General features: G+C 39.1%; 1 protein-coding gene across 1 annotated transcript in view; it reads right to left on the bottom strand.

The window, feature by feature from the left end:
• The window catches only part of col4a5 (collagen, type IV, alpha 5 (Alport syndrome)), a 59,145-nt gene that overhangs the window by 19,724 nt on the left and 11,701 nt on the right, over nt 1-27,720 (bottom strand). Inside the window, exons 2-30 of the mRNA XM_030162036.1 lie at nt 11,985-12,041; nt 11,645-11,734; nt 11,478-11,522; nt 11,072-11,116; nt 10,915-10,977; nt 10,668-10,721; nt 10,549-10,575; nt 10,382-10,462; nt 9,889-9,951; nt 9,771-9,806; nt 9,151-9,192; nt 8,953-9,045; nt 8,045-8,098; nt 7,541-7,597; nt 7,047-7,091; nt 6,893-6,946; nt 6,764-6,805; nt 6,394-6,487; nt 5,939-6,226; nt 5,665-5,754; nt 5,204-5,274; nt 4,814-5,005; nt 4,549-4,717; nt 4,203-4,295; nt 4,003-4,107; nt 3,454-3,551; nt 1,755-1,905; nt 1,539-1,652; nt 44-211 (exon numbers count right to left, since the gene is read on the bottom strand). Coding sequence (XP_030017896.1) covers nt 44-211; nt 1,539-1,652; nt 1,755-1,905; nt 3,454-3,551; nt 4,003-4,107; nt 4,203-4,295; nt 4,549-4,717; nt 4,814-5,005; nt 5,204-5,274; nt 5,665-5,754; nt 5,939-6,226; nt 6,394-6,487; nt 6,764-6,805; nt 6,893-6,946; nt 7,047-7,091; nt 7,541-7,597; nt 8,045-8,098; nt 8,953-9,045; nt 9,151-9,192; nt 9,771-9,806; nt 9,889-9,951; nt 10,382-10,462; nt 10,549-10,575; nt 10,668-10,721; nt 10,915-10,977; nt 11,072-11,116; nt 11,478-11,522; nt 11,645-11,734; nt 11,985-12,041 — 2,581 coding nt within the window. The remainder of the gene's footprint in view (nt 1-43; nt 212-1,538; nt 1,653-1,754; nt 1,906-3,453; nt 3,552-4,002; nt 4,108-4,202; nt 4,296-4,548; nt 4,718-4,813; nt 5,006-5,203; nt 5,275-5,664; nt 5,755-5,938; nt 6,227-6,393; nt 6,488-6,763; nt 6,806-6,892; nt 6,947-7,046; nt 7,092-7,540; nt 7,598-8,044; nt 8,099-8,952; nt 9,046-9,150; nt 9,193-9,770; nt 9,807-9,888; nt 9,952-10,381; nt 10,463-10,548; nt 10,576-10,667; nt 10,722-10,914; nt 10,978-11,071; nt 11,117-11,477; nt 11,523-11,644; nt 11,735-11,984; nt 12,042-27,720) is intronic.

The raw sequence follows: 27,720 nt of genomic DNA, 5'->3' as shown, positions 1-27,720 counted from the left end.
GTCTTATTTGGCATTATGACATCCTGTTAATTGTGTACTTTACCTGGCAGTCCAGGTAGACCATCCCGCCCTGGTCCTCCAGGGAGGCCTGGGGGTCCGACTGCTCCTGGAGAACCTGGGAAACCAGGACTTCCTCTGTCTCCTGGTAGACCTGGGATATCTAGACCTGGTGGGCCAGGATCTCCCTTTGCTCCGTTTGCTCCTGGGAATCCTGTAATGATGAAGGATGATTTCAGTGTCTGGATACAGCAATATCATGCTTCTTGACTGAAGTTTTAAGGCAAAGCCAGTTGGAGAAAACAGTAGAAACTGAAAAAAAAAAAAAAAAAAAAATCTATCCACACAAAATTAATGGGTATTTAAGCCTTTAGAAATGACATGAATATATTTTAAGTAGGCATATATGTGCTCATTAGATCTGTCACTTGATGGCCATGAACCAGTACCCACATGGGGTTACAATACCTTTCTCGCCTTGGCATCAGAGGGCCGCAGATAAGGGAGGGGAGTGTGTCAAAGCGCACAGGGTGGAGCGTTGGAAGTTGGGATGAGGAGAACAAAATATAATGCATTAAATGCATTACAATGTTGTGTATGATGCTGGTTTTTGAACACTCTGACCTTGCCAAAATGTTTTTTTCCCCATTACAGCAACAGCATCTGATGCATGCTCAGAGTGTTCAAACATCTCACTGGATAGGTGTTAGTTTGTGCTTTTTGTGGGGATTTGAGGAAAGAGCAGTGTTGAGGTTAGTTGAGAGAACAGGCAGTTGCACAAAACGTTAGTTACCAACTGTTGTGGTCACAAACAGGGAGCCATATGTGATGGTAACAAAGCTGTAGAGTGCACAGAAAGGTCTGTGATGCAGCCACATAAGATGTATAAGTGGTGACTTTTCGGCTGGCGCAAAACAGTGTCAGAAATTAAAGTAAAGATGAAGACAAGTGCTGTACATTTCTACAGATAAAGGTTTCCATCAAGTAGTACATCACACATCCGTCTCAATCACCATGTGACACACCAAAAAATACAACATATGCTGTAAATCATACTCCGTCACTGTGACACAGACAGTGTGTATTAAACCAACAAACCCTCAACACTCAGGCAGGTGCTCTGGTGCGTCAGTGTGCTCACTTAGAGAGTGTAACATACAGTTTAACCCTCGTACCAAAATGACATCACCTTTACACGCCCAAAGCAAGTGTGTGGTCATGCACAAAAACAAGTTACGCATATTCTCAGATATTTTTACATATGTAAAAACACATACAGACACAACCGTAAATATAACATAAGCTATTCTACTAAAAAGGAAATTATATGAATGCTTTAAAATGCAATGGCAGTAGTAGGTCTTCAGGTGCAATGCTAACATTTGCATTGTATAAGAACATGACATTTCGTTTATCCAGAATCCTATTTTACGGTACACATCAACACAGCCTGAAGAAAACTTACAATCTGTGGCCTTATCTATACTTTTCTGGCCTACACCACCAAACTAAAACACTCTCCATGGACTCTTGTTTCTTACCAGGTGGTCCCATTGGGCCTGGAGGTCCAGGTGGACCCTGTAGACCAGGTTGACCTATGGTGGGGGATCCAGGTGGACCACGAGCTCCAGGTATACCAGGTATACCAGGCTCACCTGAACAGGAAGGAGAGAATGTGAATGATGGATCAGACAACATCAAATTACTGTGTTTAAGTCTTTATAAATGAGACGCACACAACATAAGGTAAATGTTACCTTTCAGTCCAGGAGCACCATCAAATCCGGATCGTCCAGGTGATCCAGGGCCCCCAGGGAAGCCAGGATCTCCTTTTGGTCCCAATAAACCTTTAGCTCCTGGTACTCCTGGTAAACCTGGAGGGCCAGGAAGACCAAAGCCTGGCTCACCCTGTCACAGACACACATGACTGTATATTAGGCAGTTATTCTGGATGTTAATTATCACCTGAAAAAGAATATATCAGATATTGTGAACACCAAATTTTTGAGATCTTCCTTTGTTTCTCCCTCTCTTTTAATAATAATGGATTAGATTTATATAGCACTTTTCTATGAACACATACTCAAAGCATGTACAGTGAAGTGTCTTGCCCAAGGACACAACAGCACAGGGCTGAGACAGAGTGGGATTCAAACCACCAACCCTTCAGTTATTGGACAACCCACTCTACCATCTGAGCCATGGCCGCCCTTGGCCGCAGTTTTTCTTACACTGCTTATGAGAAAATCTAGATAATATTAAGTTTAAAGGCACAATTTAAACTTTCCCCAGAGTCCAATCTTATCCAAAGCGAAGAGCTACTCAATTGTGGCGACAGGGTGTGGTCACACCAGCCTCAACTATTTACAAAGGCTGTTTACCAAACCCTCAGTTATGTTTACAATTCCATTCTCATTCAGAGACAAAAGGTTAGCATGCACCTCTCAGCAGTACTACCTCTCTTTCTCATAATTGACTGTGGACAGATTGGACACTTCACTGATTCACTTTGCCTCTTGAGGTATAAAGTGGTATTACAATAGGCTACAGGTAGGATGGGCCTACGTAGCAACATAACAAGTGAAAAAGTAAGCAGAGCTTACTAATACCCCTGCCCTGTTGCACAACACTTTGCCCCTCCTGCTCACTGATACCCTGCATACCCAGGGATGAATTTTGAGTCTTGACTTTTGTTCTTTTTAAAAGAAAAAAAAAAGAAAAAAAAGAGAGAGAAAAAAAATTGAGAGAAAGGCACATAGAAAGAACATGTGTGTGAAATTTGAAAATAACTGGGTGAATGTCTGAGAAATCAGCTGGACAAATTTTCTAAGTTAAAAAAATGTTTTAACAAAATCACAGAATTAAAATTTGGCCATCAAACTGTGCACTGCACCTCTCCTAGTGATAAAGAACATGTGTGTCAAAAAGAATTGGGTGAATATCCGAGATATAGGATGGACAATAATCTCGGATGGACAGACGGATGGAACATTTGATGGAATTCCTGGTATATCATTATTATTATACCTAATATTAACAATTTTAGATAACTAAAAACTATTACAAATTTCCCCTTTAAAGAGTTTGGGCCAGTATTTTTTTCTTTACAGAACCTACAAATACAACAGTGATGATTTATATATTAGGGTACATAAGCAGTTTGTACTCCTCTGCTTCATGTATGAGATATTTTTCTAAACCTCACTGAGTTGTAACATGCATTTTCTTTGCATACATAATATGGATATAAATAAACTGTGGTCAGATTAGTTCTGAGTGATGAAATCTAAGAAGCTTTTCAACTCTTTTAAGCTCTACAAATCCATTGTGTTTGCTAAAAATGTAGCACCAATCACTGAATTATGATGAACACCATAAAACTATGTAATGTTTTTAATTGATACTTTAATTTAATGCCTAACTTAACTCTACTGGCATTAGAATAAATCCATCTACCTTAGGTCCTGGTAGTCCAGGCTGTCCAGGGAGACCATCTACTCCTGGTCTGCCTGGTCCCCCTGGAGATCCTGGCTGGCCAGGAATACCTGGGAATCCTGAAGGAAAAAAAAAACAAGAGTGGGAAATGCGCAATTGAGAATAAGTGGCTATATTAACGGCAAGATGAAGATGTGGTGGTGTAAAATAAAATGCTACTGAGAACAATGCACCGCAAGGAAAAAGTCAAGGTGAAGATTTAACATCCGAGGAGGAAATGGTGGAAGAGACTGAAGAAACAGTTCGGGGAATTCATTCATTCATTCATTATCTGAACCCGCTTTATCCTCACTAGGGTCATGGGGGTTGCTTGGAGCCTATCCCAGCTACTTACGGGCGAAGGCGGGGTACACCCTGGACATTTCGCCAGTTCATTGCTGGTCTGACATATAGAGACAAACAATCACTCTCACATTCACACCTATTCACACAGCTCGGGGAAAATTAATAAAATAATAACAATGAGGACCAGGCAAAGAAAAGATGAGAAAACCTTATCCTTGTCTTTACCTTTGGCTCCTGGTGGTCCTGGGAGTCCAATTCCTGGGAGCCCTGGTTCTCCCTTTGCTCCTGGTAGACCAGGGAAACCAGGCTGACCGGGCTGACCTGGGCTACCTAACAACAGCAACAACAACAACAACAAATATTCATGTTAATCTGAGTCAGACTTTCGTAGTCTTTTTATGTGGTCCATGAAAATGTCAGTGTACCTAGGGCACCAGGCAGTCCTGGTTCACCATCCAGTCCTCTGGGTCCTGGTAATCCTTTCTCTGCTACTGTCAGGCCAGGTTCACCTTTAGCACCTACAAAGTGAGAAAATGAGAAGAGACAACATTGGATGGATGGATGGTCTTTGACAGCGTTGTTTTGTTTTTTTGTTTTTTTTTGCATAGTTACAATGTTTGCAATGTTTTTTGAATGTTAGAAGATTGTGTCAGTGTGCGTTTTGACTTCTGAATTGGACAAATGTAATGAGGTAGATGTGGAAAAATTATGGGTTCAAGGCTGTTCGACATAACAAGGCACTATTTAATTAATTTAAAATGATCCTCTTACCAGGTGCACCAGGAGCTCCAGGTCTTCCTGAGACACCTTGGATACCCTTCTCTCCTGAAGGTCCCTGAGGTCCAAAGCCTGGGGGACCTGGGGGTCCCCTGTCACCTGGGATACCCACAGGACCTGGCTCACCAGGAAGCCCGCGCTCTCCTTTAACAAGTAGAGAGCCCTATCGGATGCAGTTATCAAATAAATCAGAAATGGGTTAAGCTCAATAAATACAGTATAACCTGTGATCAATACAGACTGATTGAAAGCCACCTACAGGAGCTCCTTTAGGTCCAGGAATTCCAGGCTGTCCGTCACGACCAGGTCTACCATCCAGGCCAGGCAGGCCAGGTGGTCCAGGGAAACCAGTGTCACCCTTCTCTCCCCTCAGACCGCTGACTGTGATGGCATCGCCTGGGTCTCCCTTCTCTCCAGGGAATCCTGGAGCACCTTGAGGACCAGGGAGGCCCTGGTGAAAGGAAGAGAGGGGAAAAGAGAAATATCAATCAATCAATCAAACAAACAGCCAGGATGGAACAAAATATGTCACACGTACAGTTTAGAGAATAGAGCTCACAGTCGTCAGATCTGTAGAATCATAAATCTGGAGTATCTAGCCCAAGAAAATGTGCTGCTTGACAATTTATAAAACATCAAATGTGCTTACAGGGGAGCCAGAAAGACCAGGTGATCCTGGGTATCCTCTCTCTCCTTTGATACCTGAAGCTCCAGGAGATCCTGGTGGAGAGGAAAATGAATTAGAGCAAATGGGCAGTCACAGTGTTGTACATAGCTTTGAGTTTGTCTTTTATAATACTGAAGACTTCTATAGTTTCCACATAGAACTCTATCATTACAGTCATTCAAACAACAGTCTAATGCTGACAACAAGCTGAGAAGGAAACTGTCTTATCAGTCAACGATGGCTCATAGACTAATTTGACATCTGACAGATAATGAATAGATTCTAAATTTGATAATAAATTTGCTATTAATACAATCAACTGATGTTTGGATTAACACAAATCCCTGCTAATTTGGCATGAATAAATCTAGACAAGTCACAATCCAAGGATGTAATATTACTGTGTATTACTGCATTTATTAGAAAGAGACGAAGTGTGTTACCAGGGAATCCGGGCTGTCCTGGAGGTCCTGGGGGTCCGGGGATGTTACTGGTGCCTCCAAAGCAGTTCACACATGTGTCACCCTTCTCACCTGAAACAGCAACACACTTATTGTCTGTGCCGTTCATGACTTCTATGTGATTTCATTGCTGTGCCTCATGAGCACCTCCTCTTTTTATTTTGGCATTGTGTGTCTACATTCATTTCGTATATTTCTTAAGTACTGTTGTTCAGAAATCTGCAGGTAATACAGTATGTGTTCCATGTCCCCTTACCTTTCTGGCCTGTTTCTCCTGGGTACCCTCTCTCTCCCTGTACACCGGGACGCCCAGGTTCTCCAGTGATACAGTTTTGTCCTGCAGTTGAAAAGCCTGGAGGTCCAGGAGGTCCTGGCACACCCTGGGGACCAAGTGACCCTGCTCTTCCTGGTGGACCTGGTAGGGAGATTCCTGGAGCACCTGGTTCACCCTTCTGACCTCTTTCCCCTGGGAAGCCTGGTGATCCAGGAAGACCACCACCACCAGTAGCTGGAAGCCCTGGTTGTCCTGGAGGTCCAGTTAATCCTAGAGAAACACGGTGGCAAAGTTAAAACTTAATTCTTTTTCCTGTTTGCTTGTTTGTGACCATATTTCTTAACACAGGTGTTAAGAAATATGGCCCCTGTAGGTGCTGATTAGATCTTAAACATTACATCTTAAAACAGCACATCTGAGATTAATATATGGCTAACCTGGAGGTCCTCTGTCTCCTTTGAGTCCAGGTGCTCCAGGGAATCCAGGTTCCCCTTTAGGACCGACTCGGGTCCCTGCCTGCCCTCCAATCACCTGGTTCAGAAGAAAGTCCATACTCTATTAACAGCTTAAAAGGCTCAGCATATATCAGCATCCTTTTAAACAAACAAGTAAAAAATAAGAAAATAGAACATTTACTGTTTAAATATGGTACAAAAACATGAATACAATGTATCACGTGCAGTTAAGGGTGTTTTCATCTAAGTCTTCATAGGACCGCAGTACATAATTTATATTTAACAGAGCAACAATATTCAATTTCAGACAAAAATGATGTGGCAAAAAGCAAGAAAAACATCAAATACACACCACTCCTGGTGGACCTGGGAATCCTCGGTCACCTTTTAAACCCTAAAAATCAAAGAAGGATATCCATCCATAATGTTTATAACCTGTTGAATATATTTTACAGATTGATTCCATGAAGAGAAAACCTACCCTCTCTCCGTCCCTGCCTGGAGGACCTGGCAAACCTGGTTCTCCTTTGATTCCCTGATTAAAAAGGATAAGAAACGATGACAAAATATTACTGATATGTTTCTCTGTATGGTGTACAGTGTTAAGTTTAATCTAGGGTTTTGACAGAACTCACAGGGAAGCCTGGAGGACCGGCATCACCATCTTTGCCTTGCTTTCCCTGGAAAAAACAGAAAGTATGAAGGGTGTTTTTTAGTGTCTAAAGATGCACACATTTGCAGTATGTTCTTATCTTAAATATAGCCTGAGCATGGGAAAAGTACAAAAACTTGGATCCCAATGTTTTTCTGAACTTCACTTTCTGTTTTTAAACTAAACTGAATTAAAGGTGCAAGGAATCCTTCTAGAAACACCAGTTCTGAGGGTTTGTGTTCTGACTTTCAGAACCCGTTTATGTCAGCAAAGAAAATGAACTTTTTTTCTGTAAAGTGGATGTAATCAGCTGACTGTAACCTGCCTCCACTGTTGTTATGAAATTTTTTTAGACACAGTTAAAACAATCAATAAAACACTTTGGTTAGAGTTTGGTTCTGTCCAAACAGTGGAAATACCGAGTATGTAAAAGAAGTCCTCACAAGAAATATAGTGTGCGATATTGACTCAACTCACTCGTTTGCCGGCCTCTCCTGGTTCTCCCTTCTCACCTTTCTGGCCACCAGAGGGACCCTGCAATCGCAGCCAATCACACATAAACAGCATTACTTATATGTTCATAGGCTTCCTAAAAGGAAACTGAAAGGTTTTTTGTAAAAAAAAAATTTGAATAAAAACCAAGAAACAGCACCCAAAGCAGAATTGACAATCTCAATTCACAATAATGATAATATTGACAACAACGGCTACAACTTATCAACAGTAGTAGAAGAATCTGTGTAGGGCATGCTTGTGATTTGATTCAGTCGTGATGTCACCAGTTTCTGTTGAATGTTTTTATGTTGTTGGGGTTTTTTTGTCTTCTGCATCCATAGTTTTGGACCTTCTTGCAAAACTGGTGTTACCGTTACCTGTTACTGCAGGGAGTCGTCTGCTGCTTAACCAGTAATGATATGAATTTTGCATACACATGTGGGATCAGCAATATTATGATACTTAGGGATGGTAATAGGTACTTACAGGAATCCCTGGGGCTCCTCGATCACCTGGTGGACCTGGAAGACCTGGTTCACCCTACAGTGAAATCACAAAAAACCCAGCAGATTGGTCAAAAATGTCCACCACTGAAGCCATATTAACCTTACGAGTACAATCACATATGTGATAAAATGTCTCACCAGTTAAAAACATACTTACAAGAATTAAACAAAACTATGAGGAGATTCAGAATTCAGATTAACACATTTTTATAAAAAACAAATGTAAAGGACAAATTTAAGTAACATATGAAAAGCTGTTCTGTGATAGTAATGAATCTGCTGTTCTCTGCTGCCATCTAGTGACAAAATAAGATGTTGCAGCCTGAAGTATTTTGTAGAGTTCAGCACTGCACTCTGCTGTTGAGATTATATTCAGCAGCTTCAAGTTAGGTCCGAAGAAAAATAAAGACGTTATTGATACTAATACACTTCCCAAATTTCCACACCTCTACTAGAGTCATTTGTTATATATTCTTTTGCATTTATTAAAAAACTCTGTATTTTACCCATACTTTGTCATGCACCGGACAAAAAATAATCAAAGTAGAAAATAAATGAGAACAGAGGAAAAAAATGCTTAAAATTATAATAGAGCTCTATTTATGAATGGTGTTGATTTATTTTATGAATGCACTTACATTGCATTCAAATTGTTTGAACTTTTTCCTTAGTTTTAATTGCGTTTTCTCGTTTCTCTAATCTATTTCAAGTTCACTTCCATTACCTTTTGCAATTTTTCTTTAACATTTTGTTATTGTCATCTGTAACATGAGCTGTGGAAGTAACTGAAAATGTATCTTTAACAAACCCTTGTTTAACTGTTCCACTTCAAATACACCTGGTGTCATTATTAAAAGAATGGTGACTTCTATCAGCCAGTGGCAATACCTTGTCTCCTCTCTGGATCTCAGTCTCAGGTGGTCTCTTCTGTTCCCCGACCTGACCCGGAGGCCCGGGAGGTCCCGGTAAACCTGGTTCACCCTGTGTTCCAACCCAGATGCACACAAAGGACAAAGCAAAAGTAGACATTAAAATAAAAACACTTAAATGCAAACCCCTGTCTTAATGTGGAAAGATAAACTTTACCTTCAGTCCTTTGGGTCCTTGAAAGTTCAGTCCCATGTTTCCCTGTTGGAAAAAGACATCACATTATAGATCAATCCAGCAACAACCTACACGTTCTTAACTTGTTAAACCCTGGGCCATTTGTCTCCAGTTGGAATCATTTCAATGTAACATAAAACAATGGATTAACTGATAGCTTAAGTTTCATTCATATAAAACCAGGTTATGATCAGAAAACAACAAAGGCAAGACAAAGCTCATGATCACCCCCTTTATTTTTGCTCGTTTTCATCTTCAGTAAATTTTAGCGGTAGAGAAATAAAACGAGTACTGTTGGATCTGATTTAGTGTTAGTTTAGTGGCACAAAAGTACATTGGTCTGTTGTTTTATGAAATTATTTATGACATACACTGGTCACTGTTAACTGGTTTTAGATATTTACCCATTTAAGTGCTTGTTGTTTGAGTTTTTTCTGTTGTCTGACAACTGGTTTTGTTGAGCTGTTAACTGATATTCTTCTGGTCACACTGATATGTATCATGTCTATATTACAACAAGCATTGTGTAGCATGACCATTATGTAAGAGGCTACTGATCAATGGCTTAAAATACATAAATAGCCTTTCTTTCATGGTCTTACCTTAGGTCCTGGAGGACCAGGAGCACCTGGACGACCCTGAAAAAAACCAGAGAAACGTTCAGTAAACTATATCTAATAAAGGACACTGTGAATCTAATGTTTAACTCAAAAGACTGACATCATATCCTCTGGGTCCTGGAGGGCCAAGAGGACCTGGCAAGCCGGTGGGTCCAGGAGAACCCTGTGACACACACAAAAAAAGACAACCCCTCATCAAAATACAGATAAACCAAGCTCTAGGTTGTTGTGCTATGTAATGTATCTATCATGCGTTTTCTTAATGAACTCTAACTTTAAATGTATTGTAATTTTAAGTCTAATCTGACAAGATCGATTTATTTTGTTCCTATGCAAACCTTTTTTTTCTCTTTATGTAAAGCAAAATCCATTTAAAATGACAACATGTATTCAGGATGTATTCATGTTTTTCAATTATATATCTAATTCTGTTTGTCATCTACACTGGTTTGTCCTCTGCCCTTTACAGAATGCAATCTACTCTCTCTGTAGCATGCTCTTTACATCTATCCTAAATTAAGCCTTAAGCATTAAAGTTAAAAAATTAGTTATGTGATTATTTTCCACATTTTACTTCTGCCTAGAAGACTCACAGGAATCCCTGGCAGTCCAGGCAGTCCCACTGCTCCTTTTTCTCCAAATCGGTTGGTGGATATCACATCACCTGGGTCTCCCTGAAGAGGAGGAAAGGGACAATGTTCTTAGAAAGTAAACACAATGAATACTGGTTTAATGTGATGAAAAGTTTGATTGTACTCACCTTAGGTCCTGGGAGACCAGGTGGACCCTGTAAACAACAAGAAATAGATAAGAAGAGAAGGAACACATTAAAGAATATTAGTATGTTAAGAAGGCTGATAATAAACAATGTAGACTCACCTGCAATCCCGGCTGTCCAGAAATGCCTGGACTTCCTGGGAAACCTTGTTCACCCTGAAGAGCAGAAAAAGAATAAAAGTTTTTTTTTTTTTTGTTTTTTTTTTTACATTTGTCTGATATGAAAAGCTCCTCAGAAAAAGCTGATAAATGGACTGTAGGTTGAGATTTTCTGCCAAGCATTGACAGCACTGCAGATGTAAAAAAAAAAAAAAAAAAAAAAGATTTCCCCAATCTTCTCAGCTGGTACCTTTGTCCCATTGCAACCTGGCACTCCTCTGGGGCCTGGGGGTCCATCCTGTCCTGGCAAACCCTGAAGGAAAAAGACGATAAATGGGAAACTACATCTGACAAGGAAGGAAGGGCAGAGGGAATTACTTCAGGATGTTTGATGACTGAAAACTCACCGGAAGTCCTGATGTTCCTGGAAATCCTGGTAACCCAGGAGGCCCCTGTTAGATGTACAATAAGAGTCATGGGTTAGATTTGGAGAAATGCAATGGCAGAACATGTCAAGTTGGAGAGTTGGAGATTGAGTCTTTAGATAGGGAAAAATGTGGACATCTGCTGGTCAGAGAAGGTATTACAACCAAAGGAAATGACCCTGCTAAATCAACAGATGAAGTTAAACTGCAGGTGATCACTTACTAAATTGTAGTTTTATTGATATTCATGGAGAATTGAGGAGAAGAAAAAAAAACTGAACCTGTTTTGGACAACAGTGTTTTCCTCAGCCTATTACCAGCAAATCCTAAAACTTTTTAAGAGAGTAAATAGCAAAAAATTAAACAAATAAAAAAGAGATGCACTCACTCTTATTCCTTTTAATCCCATTGGTCCTGGAGGTCCATCACTTCCCTAAGACAGAGAAAAACAGGCCAACAGGAGGCATTATGACATGTACAAACTGAATCAGCAGACCATGACCTCCTCTATCCCCTTCCATGTGACTATTTATATGTGATCAACAATCAACTGACCTTCTCTCCTCTGGGTCCAATCGGGCCCTCAGGTCCGGGGAACCCTGGGACTCCTGGCTGTCCTGTGAGACCTGGAAAACCCCTCTCACCCTGGAAACAGTGAGACAAAGTTAGGTCTGCTATTACACTACCACAAATAGATTAAGAATTACAACACTACCACACACACACAAAATAATCTAAACCAAAATCAATTGTTTCATTACTTTTACTATTTCATGTATGTCATGACATACTATGTCACTATGTACATAAGTGTTACTATGCACAAAAAGCTTTCACTGTTGGCAGTGACCATAACTGAATATTCATCTTCATGTATGTGTCCCATTTCACCTACTTTTTCTCCTTTTACTCCACTGCAGTCACATTTGGATCCCGCACATCCATGACAAGCCTGTTACACAACAAGAGAAACAGAGATCAGTGTTTATAGCTCATACTTTTTATATTTACTCTACATCGATCAAACAGGAAATATCTTATCCAAGAACGACGTGAGCTAAAAGGCAAAACCTAACACAGATCTGAATCAGAAATAAGTAGTATCGTATCCCAGCTTTCACAGTCTTCATAGATGGCCAAGTCTGGAAACCATGACACTGTAATGTCACTGCATAAGAGTCCAGTGGTAGGATTTAAATGCAAGTCCTTTGTGGGTGTCACCTCTTTGCAAAACACATTTACAAACAAAACTTTATTCCAAACCTGTAAAACATGATATATCACTATCAGAAATCACATCATTTTTGCAAAGTTGTCTTTTTACATTGATACAGTACAAGTACACACAGACCGTCAACTGAATGAATGATAACAAAAAATACTAGTGCGTTTTGCCTTTTTTTTAATACAGTTTGCAGGGAACTTTTGTCATGTATGTACTACAAAGACATAGACACAGGTATCCAAATGTGTCATGAATAGATGTGTACTGCAAACATAACACATTAGCAGCACAAATTATAGGAAAAACTGTGATTTTCCTCACAATGACACAACTAAACAACCTAAAAAATCAAATGTGCTGTTCTCTATGACTTTCTGCGTGGGTTTGGCTGCAAGACTTTGTCCACGATACATGGATAGCATGGCATGAAAAATGAGCTGAGTGCTGAGTTGTGTTGTTTTGCATGATGTGTTTTCAGTTTGGTATTGTAAATGCACTGGCTACAGGAGTTGATGGATTCAGAGACTGAGCTTCAAGAATTAATATGCTAATTGCATAAGAATTCACATAGAAGAAACTGTTTAGATATGCATAGGATTGCTGTCAAAATCCTAGTAAACTCTACTGGGAGTAAAAGGGAATTTCTAGATTTTGGCAAACCAAATTTTCACCTCCTCCTCCTCGTTATGAGAACAAATGATTCATCCTGATTGTGTTTGCAGGTGCTTGGATGATACATAGCTCATCACTTCAGCACTCTCACCACTAGGGGGCGCTTCATTATTACGCCACTGCAGGTCTCAGGCTGCATTCATTCCCACATGAAGGAGGAAAAGTTGGATTCAGCTGCTGGTTTGTTTGATGTTGAGATGATGGGTGCAAGGTCAGTGAGGACCAAACATCAGCTTCAAACAAGACACTTCTATCTTGAGTAAACAAATTTATCTGACAGAAAACATGACTTTTCTCAGCAAAGGTGACCTGATAACTTGTGGAAATGCAGATCCTCCTCCTCAGAGGCTTAAAGAGTGAGAGTGAAGAGTGGAGATGAAGACAGTAGGGAAGGGGCAACAAGGGAGGGAGTGGGAGTGGGAGTGCCAAGCTGCTGATTAACTTTTCCCATGCTTGTTGACACAGCGAATGCCAGACGGGCATCGATTGCACGCATGCCAGGCAGTCAGGCAGTGAGAAAGACAGCGAGGGCACGGGAGAGGATGGATAGACAGACAAGTCAGCATTCTTCTCTGTCTGCAAACCTCCTGTGCTCACCGCACACACTTGTTTTGATGCTTGTCTATTGATCATTTGAGCTTTAGTGGTCAGTGCACAGAGGGCAGGTTGCAACTAATTCTCATCAACTATTTCTCAGGACATTATCGTGAAATCGTTGATTTTGTCTAAAATCCAAATAAATTACAGTGGCACAAATGAGAGAAACAGCAAACCTTCAGCAGTTTTACTATTATTTTGCATTCAGGACTTTGACTTGTAGTGCAGTATTTCTACTACAAGATGTGCAACAATATTTGATTACTTGGTAAATATGGTTGGGAGGGGTTTGGAGAAAATTTATGTTTTATCTCATGTACAGGAGAAACTAATGTTTATGGTGGTATTTCTGTGTGTAGCTAACAAGAGACTAGACTAAATGAAGTGAATCATGCCATTAATTTACTTAACTGTATATGTTAATATAGTCAGAAATAGTGTTTGAAAGTATTTTTTTAAAAATAGTTACTTTGAGTACATGTTAATGATGGCATCATGACAGCTTGACTTGATTATTATATTCTATTAAATATTTATGACCTTAGAACGTTAAACATCTCTGCAGTGATCCTCATCAAGCTTAGTTACTGTGTTTGTTAAGGTAACTGACAACATAAATCTAAGAATATTCTTTTACTATTCCATCCATACATAGCCTAAAGCAGTTTGGCCCATAGCTTTGTAGCACCACAATTTTCAGTACTATAGTAGCATGAGGGATCACGAGAGAATAAATAAATAAATAAATGGCAGCATTCAATAGAGCAAAAAGAAATAAGTAAAGAAAATATGTAGCATATGAGTGTGTAGGAGCAAAGGATGAGTGGTATGTACAGTAAGTCCTGGAGAAACACATTTCTGTGGACATAATGTTTTGTACCTGCATAGATAAAACCATGTTTACCTGGAAACCAACATCCAAATCGTGTATTTCCATGAACTGTTCTGCTCCATTCTTATTGTTTTACAGTAGCTGAGATGGTTACAAAGGTGGTAACTAGCTGTAGCTGGAGGAATAGTTAACATGGTCAGCAAAAACTCTTGCTTAGATCATTTTCAAAAACACAAATACATGGAAAATGTCTGCGGGATCATCATGCTCAACTAGAAAGTTATTTCATCTAAAATTTCTAAAACTATGGTTTGTCCAACCCATAATAATAGTGAACAACAAGGTAGTTAAATCTGCTACCTGGGGATCATGGTGTTGCATTCAAGAGCCTGCCGTTTCACATCAGTACAGACCAAAATCAGACATATTATAGATGGTTCATAAGACTCTTGAATTGCCATAAAATGTTTTTATTGAACTAATTGCAGCATTTTGCCAACAAGTCTACAATATCACCTTAAAAGCAGTAATGATGCAGTAGTATCGGGTTAACTGTATGTTTCTGCTGCAGTCAAATGGTCAAAACATTTAGTACAAAACTAGTTTACGAGCAAATGCTTTTAGAGCCATAATAATTGATAAATGTTGGTCAACAGCCATGTTCATTGAGCTGTAGCAGTTAGGCTACATTATTAATCAGTATGTGGTTTAATAAAAATCAGCTAATACTTTGAGTCAATTATCAGTTATTAACAATATCAGGTACAAGCTTCATAAATGGGATAAAAATTCATTCATTCATTCATCTTCTGAACCCGCTTTATCCTCAGTAGGGTTGTATGGAGGGATAAAATTAGATAATTACATTTAAATAATATTCATTAATCAAGATTTTGTCCTTAAAACTATAAAAAAAATGCCTAAATCACAAAATTGAGACTTTTCTTTTCTGTTTGTTTCTTGTAATATATTAATTGAGAATGTGTCCCGTTGTATATGGCATATAGTTCTGTAAAGAAAAAAAAAAGAAAGAAAGAAAAGTGTATTTTGAATCATATTTTGTCTTCAGTTCTTTTAATGCTCGGGTCCTGACTAAAACCAGGAAGTACGACCATATTAGTCCTATGCTCAGGTCTCTGCACTGGTTTCCTGTGGCTCAGAGAATAGACTTTAAAATAGCTCTGCTGGTCTATAAGTCTCTCCATGGTCTAGCACCAAAGTACATCTGTGACATGTTGGTCTCATATGAACCATCTCAGACCCTGAGAACCTCAGGGACTGGTCTTTTGCTGGTGCCCTGAGTCAGGACTAAACATGGTGAAGCTGCATTTCAGTTCTATGCGGCTAAACTCTGGAACAGTCTTCCTGATGATGTGAGACAGGCCTCTACTGTGACAATGTTTAAGTCCAGGCTGAAAACGGCTCTGTTCAACTGTGCCTGTAACAACTGAAAGGGTTCTATCTGCACTCTTCTCTTTTACTTTGTTTTAATTGATTATTAGTTATGTTTCATTGATTATGTTTTAATTGTAATTGTGTGTTTTATATATATGTATATATATATATATATATATATATATATATATATATATATATATGTATATATATATATATATATATATATATGTATATATATTCATTTATTTATTTATAAATCACACCTGCAGTCTACACATGCTTACATGCCCTCACATGGTTGTGTGTCTGTATTAAGTTACAGTACGTGCCTGTATGTGTGTTTCAACACATTGCAGATTGAGTGTCAGCCTCTAACACTCTGACTGACAGCATTATAACTACTTCCTTTGACCCAAGAAGGCCAAAGGTCAACAACATACCAGACTACCACTTTTAACAACAGTGACTAGGGGTGACAAAAGGAATGTAGTGTAAATTATTAGATGTTAGCATTTCTGTTGCATCATCCATTTAGTTTTAATATTCTTTAATTTCTTTAGTTTTACCAAATATTTTCTGAGGTAAACTTCAAAAAACCTTAGAGTGTGGTAATAATGTAAGAAAAAAATGATAGATATTTGTTTAAAATTATATTAGCAGCCTGTAAAAAGGCTATTCCCAAAAAATGGTACAGATTAGAACCACCTACAGCTAACGACTGGATACAAATTGTTAATGGAATATTTGAGATGGAGACTGTGACCCATAGATGAAGGAGTCAAGAAGTGCAGTGTCATGATAAATGGAAGAAATAAACAATTTTCATTTCAACGTCACATTACTAAAACAAATTGTTAGTCACAAAGGTTTATTATGGTCAATGTATCCCAAATGTCCCTCATGTTTGTTTTGTATTGTACAGAAATCAAACAAAAATAAAGTGTAAAAAAAAAAAATCTCAGAGTGAGTGTATAACTCTGTGTGGCTTGTGTTAGTGCACACACATGTACATGGAGGGGGAGTGTGTGCATATGTGTACATTACATTTGTCACATTCCTGTGTGTGTGTGTGTGTGTGTGTGTGTGTGTGTGTATACAGGATGTGTCCACAGTTTTAAACCAGGTGTTTACCACAGAGTGTCATGTATCCTCTTCCACCTTGTAGCTCTACGTTGTGGATGATGTTGGGGAGGTTGATTCCTTCCCACTGAGGTTGCCATGGCAGGAAGGCAACAAATATTGCACATCAACAGCAAACACAAAACACATGCATAATGTTATCAGGACCAAAGAGTTGAAGGGTTATACACACACACACAGATCTGTGTCTGAATACATTTGCACATGGCTAGTCAGATGTGTATGTTTTCACAAGCCCTGGATCTCCAGATTAGCCTCTGGTCTGCTTCAGCTCAATGCAGTCTGCTCTCCCACGCCCAGGCCTGCAGCTCACACTCTTTTCTCTGCCATCTCTCTCAGTACATCTGCTTTCCTCTCGTCCATGCATTCATCCCTCTTTTCAACACTCCTCTTGTATTATTTTGCAGGAACACATGACAAAACTCTTACGAGATCTTAAAATATTCACAGTTCACACAAAACTGGAGACTCCCAGTTAATCACCTTTCTACTGTGCTGTCACAGTATTAGCATCCTGCTAAACCTCATGTCTGTAGTCATAACTAAAGGATGTAGAATTAGATTGTACGTCTTAAGCATTTTAAGGTTGTTCTTGGTAATTCGTCTCACTTCAACTGGACTGCTTCAGCTCTTTTGAAAATGTTTAATCTCTTATCCAAAAGACTTTTTTAGTTCTGAACTGAGGAACTACTAAGAAGAATGATGATCTGGGCAAATGAGAACCTACACATTCTAAAGTTGTGAACACTCTTGTCAACTATGAGGACATATAGTGGAGATGAAGCGTGCAAACCAGATTAACCAATCAAAGCTAAGAATAGAAAGACACTGAATTCAGAATCATCCCACCAATCTATAGAAAAAAATGCACAAACATGCAACAAAATTAAAAAAATAACTGCACCTGAAAAACATTATCCTAGAGAATATCATAACATCTCCTACATCCCAATATATGCATCGCATTTTCCAAACCAAACATTTTCTCCAGTTTTTGTACCATTCTAAAGAAGAATAAGAAAAATCTGGGGTTATAATGTTAAAGTGTTCATAAAATATTTTTATAAACTGGATTTAAGTGTAAATAAACATATTATTCAGGCTATAAATGTGTCAGAGTAATGACTTTCAGTGGAGTCATACATTAAAGAAAGCTGCTCATGTTCTGCTGTTTGGTTATTTATTCATTATTTTCTGATGATTTATCTATTTTTTCTTCTTTAAACTTCTTTTTTTTAATCTTCATACTGTTTCATTATCCTTTTGTGTATTTTCCTCCATGTTACAGGTTCATACAATCAGATGGGTATGGAAAGACCATGAGTGTGATTTTATGGATACAAATATAATACAGGACTTACTTCGAGATCATTGATAATTATCATTAATATTAACAAATTCAATGTGTATTTGAGGCAGGGATGTCCAATCCTGGTCCTCGAGAACCATTATCCTTCATGTTTTAGATGTATCCCTCTTCCAACACACCTGATTCAAATGATAAGCCTATCATCAAGCTCTGCAGAAGCCTGATAATGACCGTGAGGTATGCTGAGAGAGGGAAACATTGAAAAACATGCAGGATAGTAGCTCTTGAGGAACAGGATTGGACAGCCCTGATTTAAGGTTTAATATTTTATAAAGCTAAATATTTATACTTTGTCTTTCTCCATTATCATGCAAAAAGGGAACATGATAGAATAATTCAGAGATCATCTTCAGTAGAGCCAGACTAAATCCTGAATATTTAGGGCAAATACTGATCGAAAGGAGTAAAACATGACTATTGACACGGTTCTGATAATATCTTGTAGTTTTATTGCAGTGATAATTCCATACTGATAGGAGATGGGGTATTTTAAAGTTTCAAAATAAGTAAAATAAAAATAAATAAGGATGTGACTCCTGTATGACTTACAGAAACACACACCCTAAAGTATCTAGTCTGTTATCACTGCATAATAAAGATAGATAATGTAACTTGGGCTAGGAGATGTGGCCAAAAATGACATTATAAACCACATTTTGATATCAGAAAATATGAATAATTATCAGAATAAATCAAATCATTATTTTTAAATGCTGATTTTTAAGTGAACGTTGGAAAAAGACATGCAGTTACAACTAAAGATGAAAACAGCATAACAAGATAAAACAAACAAAAAGGTGCAATAGACATGTGAAAGATGAAAAACTAAAAACAATGTAAAAGATGCAACAAGACAAAAAATTACGTAAATTACATGAAACAATGTAAAGGAAAATACACACCTGTAATCTGATTTTGTGTTTTAGTGTGTGTTTTCTTCATTTTCTTTAATTTGCTTGTTATGATTTCATATCTTTAGCTGAAAATAAATAAAATGAGCCCTGCAATGAACTGGCGATACAGCCAGAGCATACCTTGTCTTCAACCACCGGTAGACAGGATAGAATTCATCATCCCTGTAACCCTTTAAGGGGGCTAAGCGGTTCAGAAAATGTAGGAATTTAATAATATTTGTGGTTTTAACCTCATCTTTGCAGTCAGAACATGTCAACATTTGCCAATTAATGGAGCAAATACAGGTAGAACATTTAAATGGATTATAATAAGATCAAGATGATGACCAAGAACAGAATATGCTTACAAAAATATTACAATAATGATTGTTATTGATTTATACCCTGCCCTGTATATACCTGTAAAAATGGTGGCATACCTATAAATATAAAACACTCGACAGACCTAATGACAGTGTAATTAGTGGTGTGAACAGCAGTTTGAGCAGTTCAGCTCATCTGGTTTGGTTGTAGCATCACACTGCTGCTTGTTTAGTTTAGCTGCAGATAATGGTATTACACTGCACTGTATTGAAAACAAAGGTACCACATCTACCTAAATGCATAGTTAAACTGCATCGCGCTCTCGTCATGCTCCCTCTTGTTACCCTCTGCTTTACCCCCACAGCACTGACGGGGCATGAAATCCACTTAGGAAGGTCAGTGAGCTGCAGATATGTGCTCCATTCTTAATGTCTCCCTCCCCAGCACACTCTCACCTCTCTTTTAGCTCTCTCTATCATCTCTTTCCTCACCTCCGTCCCACTTTTTCCATCATGCCAACCCCGCCATCAGGCCCGAGGGGAAGGTAAAAGCCATCAGCGTGAGCTGACAAGCCCCGGCCGGCCCACTCTACCCCACTGGAGGTCCGTATAGGACAGAGGATAACAGTAAGAGTAACGACTGATAAGGAACTGCTCTGGAAAAGGGGGTCAAAATGTGATGTAAATTTAAAAAAAAAAAAAGATATGTGAAAATGATCAGACAAATAAGTTTGAGTCTAGGGCACTGATTCTTGGAGAAGCCATAATACACTAACATCAGTCACAGAAACTACCAGTGAATCCAAATTTGCTGCAGCCAGAGAATATAGTGCATTTAATGTAAGTGCCATCGCTGCTTATTTTCCAGTTCTACAATCTTCTCTCTGTAGTCTTATTTGACTTTTTTGTAAACATGAACATACCTACATACATGCACAGTATATTTACTGAACTTAGCTTGCTGCAAACATTCACTACTCTTTCTCTGCAGAATATTTGCAGCACACAGTATATTATACTCCTTTATCAGAACAGGTTTTTATTTGCCAAAACCCACTGGAGAATGAGACAGATATGCATTAGGTTAACCACAATGTCCTTACAATAGTTAGATCTTGGGCAGAAATTAGCGACAAAGGTCATTAAATGAAACTGCTTCCCATCCTAATCAGGTTACAAACTGAGAGATGATCAAGGTGAGGATGGGTGAGGTGAGAAGGGGGAAAAGGAGGAGGAGGAGGGAAAGCGAGCGGAAGGCATGCACCCAAGGATTAGACTGGCGAGACTGGAATTCCCCTGCTCATCAAAGACTGATGATTAGACACCTATACACACTGTCCCGCACACATACACACATATGAAAAAGACAGTACATATGCATCCATGTAAGGAAGACTCAGACATGTTAATACTGTTAAATACATAAATAAAGCTGCAAAGGTAAGGTGCACTGCCCTCACTTGAACATTAATCACCACACACACACACACACACACACACACACACACACACACACACACACACACACACACACACACACACACAGCTTTTGAACAGCCCCTGAATTAACCACAACCACAACTAATAACTTCTGCTTTCCACTACTGACCGCAATCTGAGACTAGAAACATGTTCACATCTGCCCTGAAAAAAGCCCAGCACAGACACACAGTGATGCTCACAGGTAAAGGTCTTTTAAGGTTAAATTACAGGAATTGAATGCATTATTAACAGATTATAATAATGGCACTTACCTATAGCACTTTTCAAGGCATTCAAAGTGCTTTACATTATTGAGCCATTATTCATTCACTCTCATTCTGTTGTTAAACTATGTGGGGCAGGCTGACGGAAGCATGGCTCCCAATATACACCAAACAGCCCCTCCAACCACCACCAAACACTCATTCACATTCATACACCAGTGTGAGTGCCACTGGAGGCAAGGTGAGTGAAGTGTCTTGCTCCAGGACACAACGGCACACGATTAGGAGAAAACGAGATTCAAACCACCATCCCCTCAGTTATTGGATGACCCCCTCTACTTCCTAAGCCATGGCCACCCCACTTATGGTTATGCCCACTTACAAACTCTGTGGCATGTTTCCAATCAAAAGAGCACCCAGATGTGAGTGCAAACATACAGAATATCTGTCTGTCGTCAAGTATGTGTTTGTTTTGGTTTTCTTATGCTTAATACCAAATGGGATAAGGAAGAAATTATTAAATTTTGGTGGTGATCGGGGGTGGGGGGGCCCACGGGGGGGCCCATTTCCAACAAACCCTGAAAATTTCATCAAAATCTGTCCATAACTTTTTGAGTTATGTTGCACACTAACGGACAGACAAACAGACAGACAGACAGACAGACAAACAAACAAACAAACAAACCCTGGCAAAAACATAACCTCCTTGGCGTGGGGGGGCCCACGGGGGGGGGGGGGGGGGGGGGGGGGGGGGGGCACTGATCAGCCTTGGCGGAGGTCTGCGCTCTCCGAGTGCTTCTAGTTTTTTGTTTTTTTTTAATAATACAGGTCTATGTGCTTGTGAAAAAACTAAGAGCATATTTGCCTCTATGATGTACAAGTGATATCACACATCACTGTATGAGCAGAAACAACTGTCCAAACAAAACTTAAGTGTGTGTTCTACTGCATGTGTTAAATATCAGTGTGGTTAAAGTATGCGTGTGTTTATCCTGTTCTGCAGAGTGGCACTCCAGGCTCTGAGCCGCTGCGTCAAACCTCTGATCCCTTTCATCGCAGCTGGACTTTGACTACTTCAAGGTAGCAACGCCCTGAGAGCGACCACCAAACTAAATATTTTCACTCTGACAAAAATCTGACCATGTGTGTTTTGACTCACAGGCTCTTTGGAAGAGGAAGACCCCCGACCAGAGGACCCCGTGTCTCACACTCACACAGATGCAATCATGCCACAGCACCGGTCCAGGAATTCCATTGATATTCCCTGGATTTCTCTTTCTTCTTTACACAATTTTCTTTCCTCTCTTCTCTTTTCAGTTGGTCTAATGAATGTTGACCCCTGAGACCTCCCACCGAGAGATACCTGCAGGGAGAGCACTTAAAGATTCTGAGTACAAAACAGCTGCTGCTTCAGATTGTTTCATTCAAGTTTACTGTTAATGGGAGGGTTGTACGTAGAATTCAATATAATTACTGCACTTTTCTTTTGTGTACTCATTTAATGAATAAAATCTACAACAACTACATCTCAGCACTGCCCAGACTGTAAACAGATGTATTTCAAGGTACAGTGTGCAAATATATAATATAATAACGCTTTATTCACCATTTCTAACCTTTATATAAGAGGGAAAATTACAAAGGTCTTCAACAGGAACCAGGAAAACTAATGATCATGAGTAAAATAAGTATTCAAAACACCACCACAGGCATTTAAAGATGGGTAAAATGCACCTGAAATTGAAAATATGTATGAATTATTGTAATATTACTACTTGTCCTGTGTCCTGTAGTTCACGGCAATATTAATGAAGTCATTTTTAAATGTATTTAGGTCATTTCTGTCAGACAATCCAACCTGTCTCTGTAGCACCACAGAGCTTCATATGTAATGTTATGTTAATATATTAATTTTATCTTTGTCACAGAGTTGCACCTGCTATGATTTGGATATTGTACTTGTACTGTCCAAATAGCAATTTCAAGTGTTTTGCCTTACCTGACAATACAACAAGCAAGAATACGAATAAACAGACCAAAAAAATCTGATTTTTTTTTCTACTCGCAACCACTTAGATTAACTCCTATCACACTTGTTCATAAAGAGAAATAAAATTGTAAAAAGCCACACTTGCTTTAACAAAAAATTAGTAGTTTCTATGAGTGTTTGCTCCAGATCAAAATCATCACATGAAGGGGTACAATTCCTTCCTCTAGGTGACATGACAGCCAGGCTTAACCCAGCTTGGCCCCTCCCGGCCCGGCCCCTCCCAGCCTCACACAGGTTAAAACATGCCTCTCTATGTCCATGTGCTATGCTCCACATACATCACCACTTGGCACTGCACGATGTAGCTACGGGCAACCAGAAATTAGAGCTGGGAGTGGCGGGCTGCCAGCTGAATACCTGGATATGTGTAGCCCGGGGATAGACTGAGAGAAGTTAGACAGGTAGGAGGAGGGAGGGGAGGGAGACTGGAGGGAAGGAGGAGACAAAGAAGGAAAAAACAGAATGGAGGTGCAGATAAATATTAGCACCTTTGCTTTCAAGGAATGCACTGATAACATCAGGCCTTTGTGATTTAGACTATGTGATGCATTGAAGTTCACACAACAAACATGAAAACAACAATGCAGCTGCAATTTTTTAGTACTCTGGAAATATTTTTCTGCTTTACACATGGTTTTGTGTGTTCATACACTTGACATTGCAATAAAAGAAATGACCCTATTTATCTTTGCACATGTCAAATAGTAAACGTTAGTGTTTAAACATACATGTAAAACTTCAAGGAAACAGCGTCCTGCTCCATGAATCCATAAACCTATCTCTGTTTAGATGAACTGCAAGTTAACCTTAATATTTACTCAGAAGCCTCGGCTGTAGACATAACAAGATAGTGCAGTTTATCCTCATACCGTATTTGCAAGAATGTGGGACAGAAAAGAGGGAGAAATATGACATTTCTGTGATACTGCGACAAGTTTTTGGTCAAATGTTTTACACTTGTTTTTTTCGGAATTTGATTTGGGAAATTAATCTGAGCAGATTCACATTTGAGGACTACACTACATGGGTATAATATGCAGATCCTTTTGCCATTTATTTTCCCACAATTCTGACGTAGTCGTAACCCCATTTTATGCAGATTTATGCTTAGTAGTCCACTGCATCTATTGTACTTTTTACTCCTTTTTTTGAGAACATATTTCTCATATTACAGGTTTCCATTTATATCCAGTGAAAACCATACACTGGTATAAAATGCATTACCAAAGAGCTGAAAACAGGCCTGTTTTTCCAAGGTACTTTGAAAAAACAAGTTATGTTCAGATGATAGCGATGCTACAAACAATTGAAGATATTATAGATATTATCATACATTAGTGTCGATTTAACTAACAGAATAAAAAGTAGTTTACATGGGCTGAATCATTTCACATGTACTAATTTTACTTTCCATGTGTGTTTTGCAGATAACACTACATGTTTTTTATTTGAGTAAGGTTTTGAATGCAGAAGTTTCACTTGTAGTGAAAGTTTAGTATTTTCACAGTGTTGTATAAGTACATTTACCTCAATAAAGGTTCTTAATACTCTTTCCACTACTGACAATAACGTCTGGATCATAGTCAGCATAGCAGATCATTCCAAAGAGATGGTCAGGGCTCTGTGTGCAGACCAGTCAACTGCAACCTTTGAAAATATTTTTCTTAAGAGACCTAACTTCGCGCATGGGGACTTGACCTCACAGCATTTACCATTACATTAGATTTCATTGAACACACATAATATTCATTTACAAGAATCTTTTGTCCAAAGCATCTTACAATAAGTGTTTTTAGACAATGAAGAAGTAATAGCTTGACCCTATATAAAGTGGTAATGTATGCCTTTCAAACCAGGCTTCTACTTGTCCTAATGTAGTTCCACATTTTCTCCACATGTGGGCAGGAACAAAAGTGGGAGCCATGCAAGTAAAATGATGAACCAGAGTCTGGAAATCTGGAGAAAATACTTCCAGCTGGTGCAAAAAACTATAAAAATTATCTTTCTACATGTCTGATAATGTTGGCTCAGATTCCTGAATATTATGAATATCATATATTTTAGGTTCTGCCTGTGTTCTCTCGCAGCAGTTTGATCCAGATCCTTAGAGTTAGAGTAGAACAAACTTCCTCTTGCTTCTCCAATCCTCTGCATCTGATCTGATCTCTGAGAAGGCAGGTCACAGCAGGCTCCTGCCCTGCCTGGATTTTTCCTAAATATTCTCACTTAAAAGCCTTTAATGACAGGCTGTATGTTTACTTTGCACATAAAAAAGAAAATGTGAGTCAATTAATAATAAAGAACAGATGACATAAACCTGAAAACTGTAGGCACAATTGACAATGAGACAATATTTAACTTTAGGGGTTGAGTTTGAGTCATGCACCACCTAAAGCTGTAATTGTTTTTGTTTTAATAAGTATAAGAAAAACAGCCCTGCTTTTGGCTTGGTGGTGATGCTTTAAGATAGAGACACAAACAATGGTTCCAAACACAAGTCATTCTTTTTTTAACTAAAGTTTATTTAAGTTGCTTAATTAAAATAGTTTTCAAACTTTTCTCTATTTCTATTTCAGCCTTCATATATGTTTTGTAAATGTTTATCTTCTTTCCGTACTTTTCTATCTACCCCACTACCCCTCTATCTCATCAGCTATCTTCTCCTCTTTCTGTGTGTCCCGTGAGAGATGAATGGATATTTCCCTTTGTTCTGATGGACGACTGACTGTTTGTTTGTCTTGAGTAAATGGACAATGTCATGCTTTCAGTGTTGACATGCACAAACCCACTGTGATCTGCACATTTTAAGCCTGCGGAGAAAAACTCAGGTATGTCTCGACCTCATGTTTTACATCAACAACAAAGGAAAAACAACCAAAGTGGATAGAAGATGCAGTAATGGAAAGCATGACAGACCCTGAATGGTCTCTTAAAACTTAACCTCAACCAACTGAACAAAACAAAATCACACAAATGCTCTCTGCATTTTAGAACGACACTTTAGAAATGTAATACCATTGCAGCATCCTGTGGGGAACCTTCTTTTGCAGCATTAACATCATGTGACCCCCACCTCCCTCTGTGTCACTCAGCAAATATAAAAAATGCTCCAACACACACATACATACACCGTTCTGTTGCACACTGTGCTCCAACTGCATGCTAAAGGCTTAGCCACATACCAGCCACCACACTGACCTGGGATTAACTCGAATTATTATCCAGCTCTGCTTTCATTTGGTGATACCTGTGTCTGTGTTATGGATTTCAACTTAGATATTTTCTGTCTGACTCACAACTCCACGTCTTGTCCTCCTGTTGAACAAAGCCATTGCACACTGCAACACCAGCCATCAGACACATTTACACACACAACCTGGCGAGTACAAAAACAGAGGTAGAAGATGATTGATTTTGGGGGAATCTACTGGAATTGTATGCAGTAAAGCTTGTTTTAAGCCTTTATTTGATAATGAATCATGATGGACAAGAATAACTGGTCAAAACTATCTTTATTTTACAACACAAAACCCACATTAACAGAAATCACTATGATTCAGACAAATAATCAGTGTCAATAAAACCATCAATTCCCATTTCTACTGCATATTTGACTTATAAGTTCAGTGTCTGAAATTTAGTGGCTTCTAGTGGTGAAGTTTCAGAAGGCAATCGACTGAATACCTCCCCACACTCTGCTATAGTGGCCATAAAAAACTCAGAAATCTCTTGTTTGAGCCAGTGTTTGCTCTGCACACTCTCGAAAGTCTGTTCTGAGATGCTATAAAAACATGGCAGAGCATCTCGAGGTAACAAAAGCACAATTCTCATTTCAATGTGATTAAACATAAATGAAAATTATGAATACTACACACTGCACTTAAATCCTCTTAACGGCAGGTGGACAGTGGCCTTCCATTAGGCTAAGATCCGACTGCTGAGATGCTTTGACTGAGAGGAGTCTCTCTCTTGCTCTGTCACTCAGTGGAGACAGAACAGGACAGGTTCTAGTGCTACATACACATACACGCACACACACACACACACACACACACACACACGTACGCACACACACACACACGCACACACACACACACACACACACGCACACACACACAAACAGCGCTGTCCACGGTGTTGTGACTGGACTCCTGAACAGCTATCAGCTATATAAGCCCTGATGCAGGGGGTTTTCTATCATGCCCACGAGCTTAAAAGTTACAGAGCGACATACAGAGAGAAGCTATTTGTTTCACTAATAAAACACTTTACCACTGATAAACAACAACAGAGAAATCCCTATCCAGCCCTCTGTGTGGAAAAAGAACTTCATATTCATGAGTGCTGCAGTTTGTTACATAAATTCTTATTTCCAATTTCAAAAGACAGACTGTTGTAGCAAAGGCTACTTTTCCACTTGATCTGA

This window comes from Sphaeramia orbicularis, chromosome 18 (assembly GCF_902148855.1).
Source record: "Sphaeramia orbicularis chromosome 18, fSphaOr1.1, whole genome shotgun sequence".
In the NCBI taxonomy this organism is placed as follows: domain Eukaryota; kingdom Metazoa; phylum Chordata; class Actinopteri; order Kurtiformes; family Apogonidae; genus Sphaeramia; species Sphaeramia orbicularis.
This window is presented reverse-complemented; position numbering and strand designations above follow the sequence as displayed.